Source organism: Rhineura floridana, chromosome 3 (genome assembly GCF_030035675.1).
Source record: "Rhineura floridana isolate rRhiFlo1 chromosome 3, rRhiFlo1.hap2, whole genome shotgun sequence".
Classification (NCBI taxonomy): Eukaryota; Metazoa; Chordata; class Lepidosauria; order Squamata; family Rhineuridae; genus Rhineura; species Rhineura floridana.
In genome coordinates, this window is record NC_084482.1 from 108,055,855 (window position 1) to 108,072,086 (window position 16,232).

Here is a 16,232-nt window from a genome sequence, read left to right on the forward strand (position 1 = left end):
AACTCAAATCTGTTCCATATTCTGGAATACACACATTAATTTAAAACTGGTTTAATATCAAGAACAAGAATACACACTGCACACACACTAGTTGCTTCAAAAGCAGCTAGACCGTTTTCTCTGGCTCTGTTTGGAAATGACTCTGCCCTTGGCATCTCCCTTCCCCACTGCTGACTAGGACCGCCCATAGCAAAGCATTGGGCCAATCTCTGTGTCTGCCTGAGTCTACAGCAAAGCGTTTTCACTGAACACACCTGGAGTGGCAAAAGGGTTGATGGCCAATACACTTTGAAGTCTGTGTGAAGCTGACTTCAAGTAAACCACCTTGCAGCGGCAACTTCTGAGGTTTTGGAGTAAAAGGGGGCAGGGTTTGCCTAGCACTGTTTGTCTCTGGCTTCAGAAAACAGAGCTGGAGATGCATTGAAGCCAGCACAACTGTAAGTGTATCTCTGCCCCAAGATTATGCTTGAGTATACTTACATACAAAATGCTACATAATGCAGATATCTTTGGTTTCAGAGTACTACACGTATGTTAGCAATACTGATTTGTTTCCAAAATAAGACAAATGCTTCAGTCTCAAACAGGAGTGGGGGACCTGTGGCTCAAGGGGTGATTGTGGCCCTAAACCTAATTTCATGCATATGGCAAGGAGGGGAAAAACAGGGGAGAAGATGGTGACATGCCTATTTTTGGCTCTGGCCCTGCCCACTATTGGCATGTGACACTCCCCCCCAATACACACACATATTACTTCCAAAGGAATACAACTCTCAGCAGGTTACCCACCCCAGTTGAAAAAAATTAATAGATTTTTAAATATGTGGGAAATGGCCTTGTTTTTATTAACAGAAATTAATTCAGATTTTTACACATTGTAAAAGCGGCTAATGTTATAGAATTATGATAGTGACAAATAGACTATGGCTGCAATCTTAACCCCATTCTCCTGGAAATAAGCCCCACTGAATTAAATAGTACTTACTTTTGATTAGACGGGGAGGATTGCAGCCTCAGGGTTGTATCCAACAAAGTCGTCCTATTTGGGTATGAATTTCTGCTTGTGCAACAGAAGTTCTCCTCCATCTCCTCTTCCCACATGCCCCCTAATCTATCCTGGGAGTTTCCACAAACCTCTGGAGCAAATTTGGGGTGCAGAAGGGCAAGGAGAAGAGATGGAGGGGAATTTCCATAAGTGCAAACCCTTGTGTAAATGGGACAACTTCATTGGATACAACCCTTACAGTGCAATACTAACCGTGTCTACTCAGAAGTAAGTCCAATGAAATTCAATGGGGCATACTCCCAAGTAACTGGAAATAAGACTGCAGCGTAACAGAGTTTCCTGGGCAAAATCCAGAAAAGGATAAAAATATTAAATCACACTAAACTCTTGTTGAAGTTTGAGCACAGAGCTTCTGTGATTTCAATGGAACTTGATGTGTCTTACATTTTCCTGGATTGTACTACTAATTGCAATCCCAAGAACGTTAGCCACGGGATTCCATCTTCTCTGACTATAGAAGGACAAATTTACAGTGTTTTTGGAGGTAATAGTTCACATGACTCCAAAAAGCTTATTTTAAGCATCTTGCTGCACAAAAAAAAAAGTATATATTTCCATCTTTAGAATGGTGAATGCTGTGAACAAACACAAAAATGTACAAACAGGAAGTGGCGCTTATGTCCTGGGATGACCCCATCAAAACCTTTTAAGTAGCCAAAAAAATCAGGGCATACATGCAATGGAGAAAGTCATCTCCTTCTCTTTCAAGCTCTTGCAAGTTACTATGAAATGAAATTATTAATATTAAATAATTGTGACAGTTGTGTTAATAAGATCCTTGCCATAATCCATTGATGTGGCTTACCATGTTCTCACAAGAAGAAAACATGGAGCCCTTTATGACAAAACTTTATTTGCTGCGGAAACCATATGACAATATACAAGAAATGGCATTGTGAAACAGCACCTGTTAATCATTTAACATCATATGACATAGACTATGAAAGAAACAAGCAAGACGTGGATGAATTTAACAAAATGACTCAGTGATCAACTAAAGGCAATAACACTCCCCCCTACTCCATACTTCCCAAGCCCCTCAGGCAGAAACTTTGCTTGCGCAGCCACAATCTCTCCCTTGCAGACCAAGGCATTTTGGTGGATCCAAAAGAGATAAAGACCTCAATGGATGACTGAAGAAACTCTTAAAATGGTTAAAGAGAGAAGGAAAGCAAAAACAAAAGAGGATAGAAACACAGTCAGAACCCTAAATGCAACAATACAGTGACTAGTATGTAGGGACAAAGAGAACTATTACATTAGTTACTGTATAGAAATAGAAAAGGACAACAAAAAGAGAAGAACAGGAGCCCTATTCCAAAAGTTTAGAGAAATGAAAGGAAAATTTAGACCACGAGTAGGGATGTTGAACAATCAGCAGGGGAATACACTGGCTGACCGAGATGAAATAAAAGGAAGATGGAAGCAATACCCTGAAGAACTTTATAAAAGAGATGCCAGGATGACATCATGGAGGAACCGTATGATGAAGAACCAGATATTTTAGAATGTGAGGTGAATGCTGCTCTTAAAATACTTGGAAGAAACAAATCAGCAGGAACAGATGGCATACCAATAGAGATGCTACAAGTTACTGAGACTGAATCTGTCCAAATTTTGACAAAAATTTGTCAACAAATACAGAAAACTAAACAATGGCCCACAGACTGGAAGCGTTCCATATACATCCCAATTCCAAAGAAAGGCGTTCCCAGGGAATGCAGTAATTATCGAACTATTGCCTTAATATCCCATGCAAGTAAAATAATGCTCAAGATTCTACAACAAAGGGCTGTTACCATATATGGAGCGAGAAATGCCAGATGTCCAAGCTGGATTTAGAAAGAGAAGAGGCACCAGATATCATATTGCAAAGATACGTTGGATAATGGAACGGCCCAAGGAATTTCAGAAGAAAATCACCCTGTGCGTTATAGATTACAGCAAAGTCTTTGATTGTGTAGATCAGGAAAAACTATGGAATGCTTTAAAAGAAATGGGGGTGCCAGAGCATCTGATTGTCCTGATGCGCAACCTATGCTCTGGACAAGAGGCTACTGTAAGGACAGAATATGGGGAAACCGATCGGAAAGGTGTGAGACAGGGGTGTATTTTATTACCCTATTTATTTAATCTATACACAGAACATATCATGCGTAAAGCAGAATTGGACCAAGATGAAGGAGGTGTGAAAATTGGAGGGGAAAATATCAATAATTTAAGATACGCAGACGATACCATACTACTAGCAGAAACCAGTAACGATTTGTAATGAATGCTGATGTAAGTTAAAGAGGAAAGCACAAAAGCAGGACTACAGCTGAATGTCAAAAAGACTAAAGTAATGACAACAGAAGATTTATATAACTTTAATGTTGACAATAAGGACATTGAACTTGTCAAGGATTATCAATACCTTGGCACAGTCATTAACCAAAATGGAGACAATAGTCAAGAAATCAGAAGAAGGCTAGGACTGGGGAGGGCAACTATGAGAGAACTAGAAAAGGTCCTCCAATGCAAAGATGTATCACTGAACACTAAAGTCAGGATCATTCAGACCATGGTATTCCCGATCTCTATGTAGGGATGTGAAAGTTGGACAGTGAAAGAATGATTCACTAGAAAAGACAATAATGCTCTTGGACGTCGCTGATTCACAGGGTCGCCATAAGTCGTAATCGACTTGAAGGCACATAACAACAACAAATTCCTCCCCTAATGACTGGCCCCAGCTTATGTTTGTCCCTGCATAATTTCTTCCCACCTGCATTCTCTTTGCAACAAGCTCATTCTAAAAACGCTGCTACCCAAACTCTATTTCCAATTTTACCCTTGCTTCAGACTCAGTGGCGTCACTAGGGTTGGTGTCACCAAGTGCGGTAACTCATGGTGTCACCCACATGGACCTCCTCCCATACCAGACCATACAGAATCCTTAGTAATGTTTTTTGTACTAATGTTACTCGTAAATCGTAATTCCCGTATATCACTGAATGTAATGGCAATAGTAGTGACATAAACAACTAGCAAAATTAAAATTACACCTTTAAATCACAATATCATACGCACAGCCTAAATGTATTTACATTTACATAGTTCCATGTGGTTAAAGTGAAATTCGGTAAGAAAACAATAGAATTCGAAGTAAAAACGTTTAAGAACTACATCAAAATTGATAATATCGCAAGATTGGAAAGTCTTGGCTGTCCCATGGTAGATCGCAAATAGTTCTTTATAAGTTTCAGCTTTGAAAAGCTCCTCCCTCCCTCTCCCTCTCCCTCTCCCCCCTCCCCCTCCCTCCCTCCCTCTCTCTCCCTCCCTCCCTCTCCCTCCCTCTCCCTCTCCCTCCCTCCCTCTCCCTCCCTCTCCCTCTCCCTCTCCCTCTCCCTCTCTCTCTCTCTCTCTCTCTCACACACACACACACACACAAATAATAATAATAAATTTTATTTTTAAGTCGCCTATCTGGCCGTGACAACGGCCACTCTAGGCGACGTACATAAAAAGATAAAAGGATAAAAATACAACATTTAACCAGAACAACAGTCGATGAAAATCTAAAACCGCCCATCTATACAGCTAACCCTAGTCCACCCCAGCAATCCTGTATGCCTGCCTGAATAGCCAGGCGCACACACACACACACACACACACACACACACACACACACACACACACACACACAAGTTTATTGTCAAACCGGTTGGTCATCGCAGAACTACCTAATTGTTTTGTTTACTCAGAAGTCCCATTAATTTACAGCACAATCCTAACCATGTCTACTCAAAAGTAAGTCCTAATGAATTCAATGGGGTTTACGCCAGGTACATGGGATCAGCATTCCTTTACTCCCAGAAAAACAAGTATTGGATTAAAGCTTTCATATTGGAAAGGTTTTCAAAGCACTGCCCTCTCCAACAGCCCAGGGTCTGACTGCGTGCTACACACAAGAGAAAAAAACTTTAACCCATATTCTTACTTACTCAAACTGAAGACCTCAAGACCACCATTTTGACGTTATAATGAAGCCTAAGTACTGCCTGGGTCAACAGATCACTAGCCTGGCTCTCCTTATTGGCTACAATCCTGAAAGGGCGGGATTACAACTCCCATCAACCCAATCTAGTGGCCATGCTGGCTGGGGCTGATGGGACCTGTAGTTTAAAAAAGTAACTTTTCCAAGCTCTGGCTAAACACTGCTATACAGATCGGGTAAAAAACAGATTAAACAGTCGCGGGGGAGCTGACGTTTTGGTGTATATCTCGGGAACCAGATGACCTAGAAACTTAGGGTTTTTTTTAAATTGAAGCTGAGAGTCCGGAGATTAAGGTAAGTTAGCTAGGGCTCAGAGGGGACCCCCCCCAAAACTGGAAACTCCAGCCGAAAATCAGACACCTGGTAACCCTACTCCTGGGAAGCCACTCAGGCACGCAGCCCAAGAGCAGGCAGGGGATTCAAACCTCCTGCCTAAAATTCACAGCTGACGAGCGGGCAGGCCAGGCAGGATGGGGGAAAAAACTGCTCTGCAGTCGAAGAGCGGGAAATTCCCCAAGAGGGAAGTGGCTGGCGAGATGGCCGCTGCATGGCTTTCCGGTGCCTAGGGGCAGCTCTGGGTGCCACCCCCTCTGATGGTGTCACCTGGTGCAGTCCACACCCCACTAGTGATGCCGCTGTTCAGACTGAATGCCCTTTCCCCATATTATTATGGACATAGCATCAGGGTTTCTCACAAAGTATTTGTTTCTTTGGTGACCCCAAATGCTTGTATATTGAAGACTATTCTGGGCAAATGAGGGCTGGTTCAAACATGCATGGTGACTGTACTAAGAGGTTACACCTTCTGTGAACTAATCGCCACAGACCAAACCCCACTGATAAAAACTTTTTATCACCTCCTCTCAAGTGCATTAATGGAGACAGTTCAGGTATTTAGTCATAAAACATTTGAGTTGAGTGATCAAGCCTCTCTTCAGGAATTCTACAATCATGTTAAGTAGACATATGAGGGGCGCAGTGAGGATGAGCATGCTAGCTTTGCTCTTCTCCCCCACTCCCATCCCAGCCACCATTCTGACTGCCCTCCACAAACTGCAAAGTGATATTCTGAAATGGGGAGCCTCCTGAAACCTGGGAAATCAAGATGCTAAAATGTGTGGGGAGTCTTATTTATTATTATCTTCACGAGTATAGGATGCTCCCCACTTCAGACAGAGCTGCCCTTCAGTTCATGGAGAGCAGCAAGAATGGTTATGGGGCAGAGGTAATGCAGTCACCCCACTTCCCCCCCCTTGGGTGTTTTGTTGTTGTTATGTGCCTCCAAGTCGACTACGACTTATGACAACCCTATGAATCAGTGACCTCCAAGAGCATCTGTCATGAACCACCCTGTTCAGATGTTGTAAGTTCAGGTCTGTGGCTTCCTTTATGGAATCAATCCATCTCTTGTTTGGTCTTCCTCTTTTTCTACTCCCTTCTGTTTTTCCCAGCATTACTGTCTTTTCTAGTGAATCATGTCTTCTCATTATGTGTCCAAAGTATGATAACCTCAGTTTCTTCATCTTAGCTTCTAGTGATAGTTCTGGTTTAATTTGTTCTAACACCCAATTTTTTGTCTTTTTCGCAATCCATGGTATCCGCAAATCTCTCCAACACCACATTTCAAATGAGTTGATTTTTCTCTTATCCGCTTTTTTCACTGTCCAACTTTCACATCCATACATAGAGATTGGAAATACCATGGTCTGAATGATCCTGACTTTAGTGTTAATGCTTAATATGTAACACCTGAAAAGAGCTCAAGTGACGATAGAAGTAATGTGTATGTGCTTTTCAAAGAGTCATAACTAACCTTAGGCCAATTAGATAAGAGTCTGGGGTCTAACTCTGGTAATTAATATTATTATTTGTTATTTACTGTTATTTAGTACTGAATTTCTTACCTTGGACCACCATAAGGTTCCTGGGCAGGTTACAATAATATAAAAACACATTAATAAAGTAAATTAAAACAATTTACAAATTGGAAGGATAGGATGGGCCCTATATATATATATATATATATATATATCAGATGTCAAAGATCAGGGTCACCACACTATCCCTATTTATATCTAGGCAGGTAGCCCCAGGCATTATGCAATGCTCCTCTAAGAAGAAACAGGTTCCTGTCACCCACAACATTGGAGCTTCTGACTGTATACCCTTGTCTTGGACAGATATGAGATGGCTCGTATAAAATGAGGAGGGGTCCCCACAGAAGGCAACCGCCCCCACGAGATATCCATCTAACTTCTCACAACCAACGCTATCAAACGTAAGCAGGCTCGATCCAATGCTGGACAAAATAGTCTGCTGGGAGAAGGAGACCAACCTGCCAGACACAACAGATACAAGGCAGAACCTACTGCCCCGCCAACCTGCCCCCCCTTGACAAAGAACCAACCAGCCCACTCCACATTTACTGATCCTCTCATGGAACATTTCAGGCTGGAGAAATAAAGTATCTGATCCATCTTTCTTGGAATACCTCATAAAACATGATATTATTTTTCTCCAAGAGACCTGGCTTAGAGCGGAACTAGGCCTAAATGGCTATACAACCCATTTACTAGAAGCTACACCTAGTACTAAGGGGGAGCGCTCTAAGGGTGGATTATGCACGCTAATCTCTACGAAACTACGCGCCTCTATCATCAAGCCAGACCCCCTCATGGCCCTTGCCAGCTCCACAATTATTAGATTTCCATGGGCGTCTTTACTACTCATCAATGTTTACTCCCCTCCATGCCGCCACAAAAAATCAGGTAAGGCAAACATGACAAGACTGGAAGAATATGTGGCCAAATTGGCATCACTCTACCCTGAAGCTCTGGTGATTCTAGCGGGGGACTTCAACGCCAGAATTGGCTCGAGCGACGAAGCCCTCTATTCGAGCTTCCAGATGCCGTTTCCACAAGTGGATGGGCCCTTTAATGTTCCAGCTAGATGTTCAAAAGATAATGGCGCTAATTACACCGGTTTATGTCTTATGCAAATGTTGACTAACCTGAATTTAATATTGGCAAATGGACGGGCGAAAGGGGATGCTAATGGCGAATTTACCTACTTATCTGGCCTGGGAGCGTCAACTATTGATTTTTTCATCGTCTCCCAGGAGTTATTTAGGGCAGTGTCCTCATGTATGGTTGAGGACCGCCCCGAAAGTAACCACCTCCCCTTAGTCCTCTCTCTGGACTGTGGCAACCAACCTATTTATGCGGACCAAGAACTTATTCCAGGTGCAGATCTTGAAATACGTCCATCTCGTATTAAGTGGTTGCCCAATGTAGAAAATGATTTAAAAGAGACATTAAATTCCCAGTGGTGCCTCTCTCTCTGAGAGCATGTACTTACAGCGACCTCAGCAACAATGGCACTCTGGTCCTTCCAACAATTGATTATGGCTTTGCAAAATGTCCTGCTTCCTAAATCCAAGAATAAGCCTTTGAGTATCGTATCCAAATCTAAACCTTGGTTCGATTATGAATGTGTAGTGCAAAAAACACAACTAATTGCAACATACAAAGCTTATAGAATCAATAACTCCCAACTCCTATTTTTAGAATACCTTGAGCTGAAGAAATGATATAAACACCTAATTACCCGGAAAAAGAAGCAAACGCTAAGAGAAAATTGGCAACGCCTGTTGAAAGCCTCCAGATTAAAGGACTCTACCCCATTCTGGAAGATGGTGGCTCAGGGATGGCCAAAAGTCCCTTCCAATCTAGAATGCTATATCACAGTGAATACCTTGGAGAAGTATTTCACCAAAATTTAAGCAAGAGAGCAACGATATCAATATAAGTCCAAATTTGACATGAATGACCTGCCCAATTGGCCATCAGTGTCTGTTAAGGAAATCTCTAATCTTATAGCAAAAATGAAATTGAATAAAGCCCCTGGGGCGGATAATATCTCAGCTGAGGCCTTCAAATCAAATGTAGACTGGTGGGCCCTGATATTAGCCACCCTATTTCCATATATAGACCACTCCATTCAGATTCCAGAAGACTGGGGCCTTGCGATAATCATTCCCATCTACAAAAAAGGTTCTAGATATGATCCCTCTAATTACAGGCCTATCAGCCTTCTAAACACTGTTAGCAAATTATATGCTAGCCACCTGCATGAGAAGCTGAAAGATTGGAGCGAACAAGAAAACATACTCGCAGACGAACAGGCCGGTTTTAGAGCTGAACGCTCCACCATGGACCATGCTCTTATCTTACAACACCTGGTGGATAAATATTCAGCCAATCCCAGTGGAGCCCTCTAGACAGCTTTTATTGATTTTAAATCAGCTTTTGATTCGATCTCTAGGGATAGACTATGGGAGAAACTCGAGGCTACTAATATCGATAAGCGCCTCTTATCACTAATACGTGGTCTATATGATAACACTTATTTACGTATTAGATGTAACAACGCAGGGCATTTAACTAGGCCCATCCCCACTTTTAACGGTGTTAAGCAGGGATGTATATTAGCTCCCCTCCTGTTTAACTTCTATATTAATTCTCTAGTTGAAAGCTTATTGCCGATATGCTCGCATCCACCTAGACTATCTAAGAGGCCTTTGTCCATCCTTATGTATGCAGACGATATAGCTCTTTTATCGTTGTCGTGTATTGGCTTAAGGCGCTTGCTGAGCGCACTTGCCAATTATTGCAGAACTGAATTTCTACTAATCAACTATAGTAAGTCAAAAGTCTTAGTCTTTTCCAATAAAAGGTCAAAGCATCGCTGGCGGATAAATGACTATCCAATTGATCAGGTAGCCTCCTTTAGATATTTGGGGCTGACCTTCCATTCAACGGGACCGTGGCAACCCCAAGTAAAGGCTGCTATTGCCAATGCTCAAAGAACTACGAAGGTGCTTCTCTCCTTCTATTACAGTAAAGGAGGTCAATATCTTCCGGCAGCTATACAAGTTTTTGTGGCAAAAATCATTCCACAGCTGCTGTACGGTGCACACGTTTGTACCTATGAGAAGTATTCCTCCTTTGAAACAGTTCAAAATAAATTTCTACGATCCATACTGGCCGTTCCATGCTGTGTCCCCAACCATATCCTCCGACTAGAGGTTGGGCTCCCCTCAATAGAATCCCGTATCTGGATTTGCAGAATTAAATCATGGCTAAAAATGATCTTTGCGCCAATAGGCTTGGCCCCTTACAGTCTATCAGATGCTTTCCAGTCCTAATGGAGAGTTGATAAATACCAAACTACTAAGCTTAGGGTTCTCTATTCCCATGATTCTTAATCTGGGGCATGCAAAAGCCAAAGAGATTATTCTCCAATGGATTTTTGATATTGATTATCAAGGCCATCTGATGCTGGTTACAAAATCTAGATTTAATGCAAGGCCATTCCTACCTGCTCCTTACTTAGCGACTCTGACTACTCCCAAATTTCGAAAAGCCTTTACACTGGCCAGGTTCAACCCTCGGCACTTCTGGAGGGCAGATATAAAAAAATACCTTATGATGAGAGAATATGTCCATGTGGTGACGGGGCAGTAGAATCGGTGGAATATGTGTTGCTACACTGTCTATTCTATCAAGACCTTAGACTCCAGCTAATTATCCCAATCTTATTAAACATCCCCGGTAGAAATGAGGCTTTTTATGTAGATTATCTACTATCTGATCAGTCCCCACAGATATCAGCTAAGATAGCTAGTTTTTGCTCCGCTGCTATATGCTGTAGAAGAACTCTGTTAAGTTGAGGGTTATGTGTTGATGTAGATCTGGTTTTAATGAAATTTTGATTGTTTCATGTTGTTTTATTGGAAATTTTTATCCTCTTTTATTGATGTATATATTAATGTTGGTCTATGACTGCAATAAACTCATTCATTCATATCTAGGCAGGTACAGGCATATGTACATACACAGGCAAGAGTTAGGACTATGGGTGGTACTCAACTAAATGAAAACACTAGGACCAGGATTATCACTAGTGCAATAGGATGTCTCCCCTCTCCTCCCCTACACCATCCCAAAATTTGCTCAGGAGAGTTGGGAGAAACCCCAGCACAGATTTAGGGAGAAATCCTTGCGCTGATGGAACGTTTGCCATAGCACTACATGGAATACAACCCTATGGAAACAACTCTAGTTTCTTACAAGTGACTTGCAATAAGTTTCCTGCATTTGGGCAATACTTTGTGGACTGAAGAAAACTTTAACAACATGGAAAAAAGTGTAATATCAGCCTTATATCACAAAATAACCTTAAAGCTTACTGCTCTCATTCAGACTGTAAATAGTTCATATTTTGTTTTCTAGCTTAAAGGATACAGAATGATATCCTAATCACCTAGTCCATGTTACCTAGATTTGTCTCCCAAACCACCAGAGGTTACTACAAGCATGGTGTATCTAATGAAGCTGGCCAATGAACAACAATGACCAGGGATCTGACAGGCCTTTCTCCCTAACAAGGAAGAATCATGACTTTGAAACTCTTTTAAGCTAAAACACCATTAGACGTTTTGAACTCCTGCCTAACAATAAATATTTACATAAGGATTTAGTACGGAAGCTTTCCAAGCAAAGTGAAATTAAGTTTTAAGAAACGCATTGACACAATAAGTCATCATTCCTGTGATTATTAATCAAGACAGAACAAACAGAAATACTCAGATTAGAGAAGACTTGTGACTCAAATATTTTGAGTCACTATTGGACTAAGTCAGTTTAAACCTAGATTCAAATCTTCACTAAACAGTATTTGTGTGATCTTTGGATAGACAGTTAATGGACATGACTATCTTCGGTTCATTAATTTCAATTGCTTTAATCTCAGTACGACTTAATTGAATACCACCCATAACTTCCAAAGGCGTAGCAGTGTCAAGTCTATTGCAGCAACAAAACACTTATGTTAATTTAAGTACATATAGTAGGAGTAGCTAGTCACATCTAAACAAATAATGGCACAAAATATTAAGGACTTTATCAATATCGTTTTGGTCACAGATAAAATATGAAGAATCTAAAAAGAGCTGAGGAAATGTTTTATAGTTCTCCTTTTGTGATCCTTAACAACTGAACTTGTAGCCTGAAAAATGACTTGTATTCTGATGTAATGAGTCTGTTCAAGAAAACTTGAAAAAACTTAGAAAAAATCTCTGGGCCATGCTAGATATTATGTGGGAGACATGTGGAACAAACTCAGAACAGTTTCTCTTAAAGGAAGACAACTGTAAGAAAGGCCGTGACAGGGACTTGCTCAAGCCTTTTTGCTCCAGCCATTTTTAGGCTCACTGTTGATAGCCTCTCCCACCCAGCCACCCATTTTTTTTCCACTCACAGGTGAAAAAGCAGCTTAGGTTAATTTGAAACACAAAAGCAGCCAAAAGCAAAAGGGTTAAGCAGTTTATCCTCCTTCCTCCAAAAAGGGTGTGGTAGTATAATGACTAGTTTGTTTCTCTCTCCTCCAAAATGATTGATATGCCAAATACCATATTTATAAGAAGTAAACCTGCCACACAAGCAGAGGACAATCAAACCCAAACCCAGGGAACTAAGCAACTTTATACTAGAATTAGCATTTTGTGCTAATTCACATGTAATATGAAGGCACACTATGGCTTAACATGAATATGCAAGCATGAGGCTTCCCAGAGAGGAGATAGTGGCTGCTGCACTCCTCCGATGCTTTGCCATGAGCTAAGTCATCATTTGGCTTAGTGTGCTCAAAGAAAGAAAAGAAAAGAAAAAAAGAGTTAAGGTACATATTTAATGCACTGAATTAAAAGTAGAACATAATTTAATGTAAATATTCTAAAGAATCATAACACCATCATAAACTCAGCAGTAAACGTCCACATACAACTGCAAATCAACACCCATACATACTAAAATACAAAATATGGCCAAACACGTTTCGACAGATGTCTTCCTCAGTGGGCTTGTGAATGATAAGAATACACTATAGAGGGCAAAAACGAAAACCTATTCAGACATTATACACTCATGGCTGTTGCCTCTGAGTTTCATAAATCAGCTGTTTAGGAAGGATATTATAACGCCACTTACCCATTTATATTTCTTTCATAAATGGGGCCTGATAATTTTGAAATTCAAAGAATTAAAATCCCTGCGTAGAATAATTTATAATAAAATTTTAATATAATGCAATAATAACAACAATAAAGTAAGGATTTCTCCATTATTACCCACCATTTCTTCTTATTGGCATATTTTGGAAATAATGAGTTTGCACCAATATTACATTATCCTCATAGGCATACTGCTGTATTTTCAATGCCTTTTCAGTTACATTAATAGAGGTGTTTTCATGACTAAGCCTAGAGATCAAAACCAGCTGTGGAATTTACTCCTCCAACCGCTAAACAAATAACCTCCCACAGCTGAGATTGCTTGATGGTTTGGATTAACCCTTAGTAGTCAAAAAGAGGCACGTCACCATAGAGCAGTGTTTCTCAACCAGTGTGCCTCCAGATGTTGTTGGACCACAATTCCCATCCTTCCTGACCATTGGCAATGCTGGCTGAGGCTGATGGGAGTTGTGGTCCAACAACATCTGGAGGCACACCGGTTGAGAAACACTGCCAGAGAGAAAATGACATTACAATTAGTGTGTCACCTAAACCTGGTCTCATGATTTGTCTCCTCCAGATAAACTGTGAGCTGAAACCCAAGAATAAACATTGGTTACAGCTTGTGGTTGGTCTGCAGTAAGACAAACCATGAGCACAAGTTCAGACAATATACCAAGTCAAACCATGGCTTTGCTCATGCTAGTTCAGCAGCAGCAGAATGGAAGAAGTGCTAAGAGGCAGGTTTGGCTTAGCATTACATGTCAGCTAACTCTGCTTGTGATTAGTTCCAAACAGAGAAATCCTTACTGCTTTGCCTGCCAGGTTGGCAAAGGCTGTGATAAGGCATATAGAGCTACTGCAGATGTCCCAACTCCACAGTATCTTAACCATGGTGCAAGGCTACAAGGAGATCGCAGGACTGTGCACTCCACTCCATCACCCTGACCTTTCCCCTCTTTCATGAGAATCCCCCTTGCTCTGCCATAACTGTGGTTTTATGTTACACCAACATTAATGGTGACAACAGTTACTGCTAATGAGTTTCCCTCTTAACTATGGAAGCAGCCTCAGATCTTGGTTACAAATCTTGGCTAAGAGAAAACCTTGGTTAAGGCTGCCAAGGAGAAGAGGAGAGTGTAGTCCAGTGGCTCCCAATCTTCTATTGTGTGATCTGTTTTTAAAACTTCTGCTTGCTTGTTTTTAGCTGATGTTGGTTTTGCCTGTTACTTTGTTTTTGGTTTTAGGTTGCATTTTGTCTTGTTTTTAGGTTGCACTTTTTTCAATTTTGTACTGTGTCAATTCTGTGTAAGCTATTTTGTAAATTTTACTAGAAAGGCAAAGCATAAATTCATATATAAATTTATTTATTTATTTATTTATTCTTGGATTTATTAGTCGCCCATCTGGCTGGTTACCCAGCCACTCTGGGCGACGTACAAAACAGAATAATACATTAAACATTAGGCATACATTAAGCATTAAAATTATTAAAACATACAGTAAAAGTTTCAACCCATCCCAAAAGCCTGCCTGAAGAGACAGGTCTTTAAAATCTGGCGGAAGCTCATCATAGAGGGGGCATGTCGGAGATCATTTGGGAGGGAGTTCCATAGGGTGGGGGCCACTTTTGAGAAAGCCCTCTCTCTGGTCCTCACCAGCCTAGCTGATTTAACCGGTGGGATCGAGAGAAGGTCTTGTGAGGCTGATCTTGTCGAGCGGCATCCCTGACGATGCTGGAGGCGCTCCTTCAGATAAACTGCGCCCAAACCGTATAGGGTTTTAAAGGTCAAAACCAACACCTTGAATTGGGCCCGGTAAACAACCGGTAACCAATGTAACTCCTATAAATAAATTCTGCATACTGTATTACCATGATTTCTTTGAAGAGACACTGGCATGTTCAAGATGTGTGAAGCACATATTTAAACACATGCAAATAGAAAATTTGGTTAAAATACACGCCCCCAAAACTGTGTATTCCCAACCATTCAAAATTTCCCTTCCTATGTTCCATATGATTGCACTAATGTTAATGTTAACCATGACTAATTTTGATCCAGAATTTAGTAAGGTCATCTGTGTCAGGCCCAGGATGTGACTCAGGAACCAGACCAACGATTGTAGTTAATTCGTGTTTTATTAGGGTAATGTCCAAACAAAGACTGCGTTTTCTCATGAATCAATACAGGGATACAGGTCCTGCGGCATTGGGAGAAAGTTGACAGAGCAAGGGACTTCTTCCCGCCTGTTCTTTAAGAAGGGGCCAAACGGGCGCGCAATCTTTCGCTCCTCCTTAACTGCCCCTCAGGTACTGCCCGCCTTCCCCCCCTTCTCTCCTGTCTTTTCAGCTGTCTGCGTGTGCGCGGTGAGGGGAGAAACATCACCCCCTCCTCTTCTGAAGTTTCCGATTCCAGGATGGGGGATAGGGGAGGAGCTGATGGTAACCTGCCTCCCCGCTTTTCGGCTGTGAGCAGCCCTCCCGCTTCCCCCTCTTGCTCTGAGCCTGAAAGAGGGGGAGGCGTGAGAATGTCCAGGGAGGGCTCAGGCTCCCCGTTGCTAAGCGACCTTATCACTGGCTGTTCCTCTGTTTCGTCTTCGCTCCAAAGGGGGGAAGTTCCTCCCCCTTCCCTCTGCCATCCATCCGAATACTCTTCTCCCAACTCTCCGGGATCCAGCTCCCCGGGATTGGGACCCCAGCTCTGCCTTCCGACACCATCCCCCCTCCCAGGCTGTGTCCCCCTCACCTTGTCTGGCTTGGGACGGTGGGGAAAACGTTGATGGAAAAGTTTTACCAATTCTGGAGCATGCACATCAGCTGCATCTTCCCATGAACTGTCAGCCACCCCATAGCCTTTCCAGTGAATCAAGTACTGCAGCTTGTGGCGTCTGATCCTGGAATCTAAGATCTCCTCAACTTCAAACTCAAGCTGCTCATTTACCAGGAGTGGAGCTCCGGGAGGTTCCTCCGGCCGTAACTCACTGGGAGGGGCGGCTTTCGTTAAGAGGGATCGATGGAACACAGGATGTATTTTAAACGTGTCAGGCAGCTTCAG

At 41.9% G+C, this 16,232-nt stretch overlaps 1 protein-coding gene across 24 annotated transcripts in view; it reads right to left on the reverse strand.

Moving 5' to 3' along the window:
- COL23A1 (collagen type XXIII alpha 1 chain) overlaps nucleotides 1–16,232 on the reverse strand; it is a 586,100-nt gene that overhangs the window by 339,183 nt on the left and 230,685 nt on the right. For 9 of the 24 annotated variants that reach the window (XM_061617262.1, XM_061617255.1, XM_061617247.1 and 6 more), the window contains exon 1: nucleotides 13,298–13,389. The exons of 1 other annotated variant lie outside the window; for it this stretch is intronic. In XM_061617262.1, the coding sequence (XP_061473246.1) occupies nucleotides 13,298–13,300 (3 nt within the window). In that variant the 5' untranslated portion in view covers nucleotides 13,301–13,389. Of the gene's footprint in view, nucleotides 1–13,297; nucleotides 13,391–16,232 lie in introns of those variants that run through there. 14 more of the 24 variants (XM_061617260.1, XM_061617254.1, XM_061617251.1 and 11 more) reach the window with 5 other exon arrangements.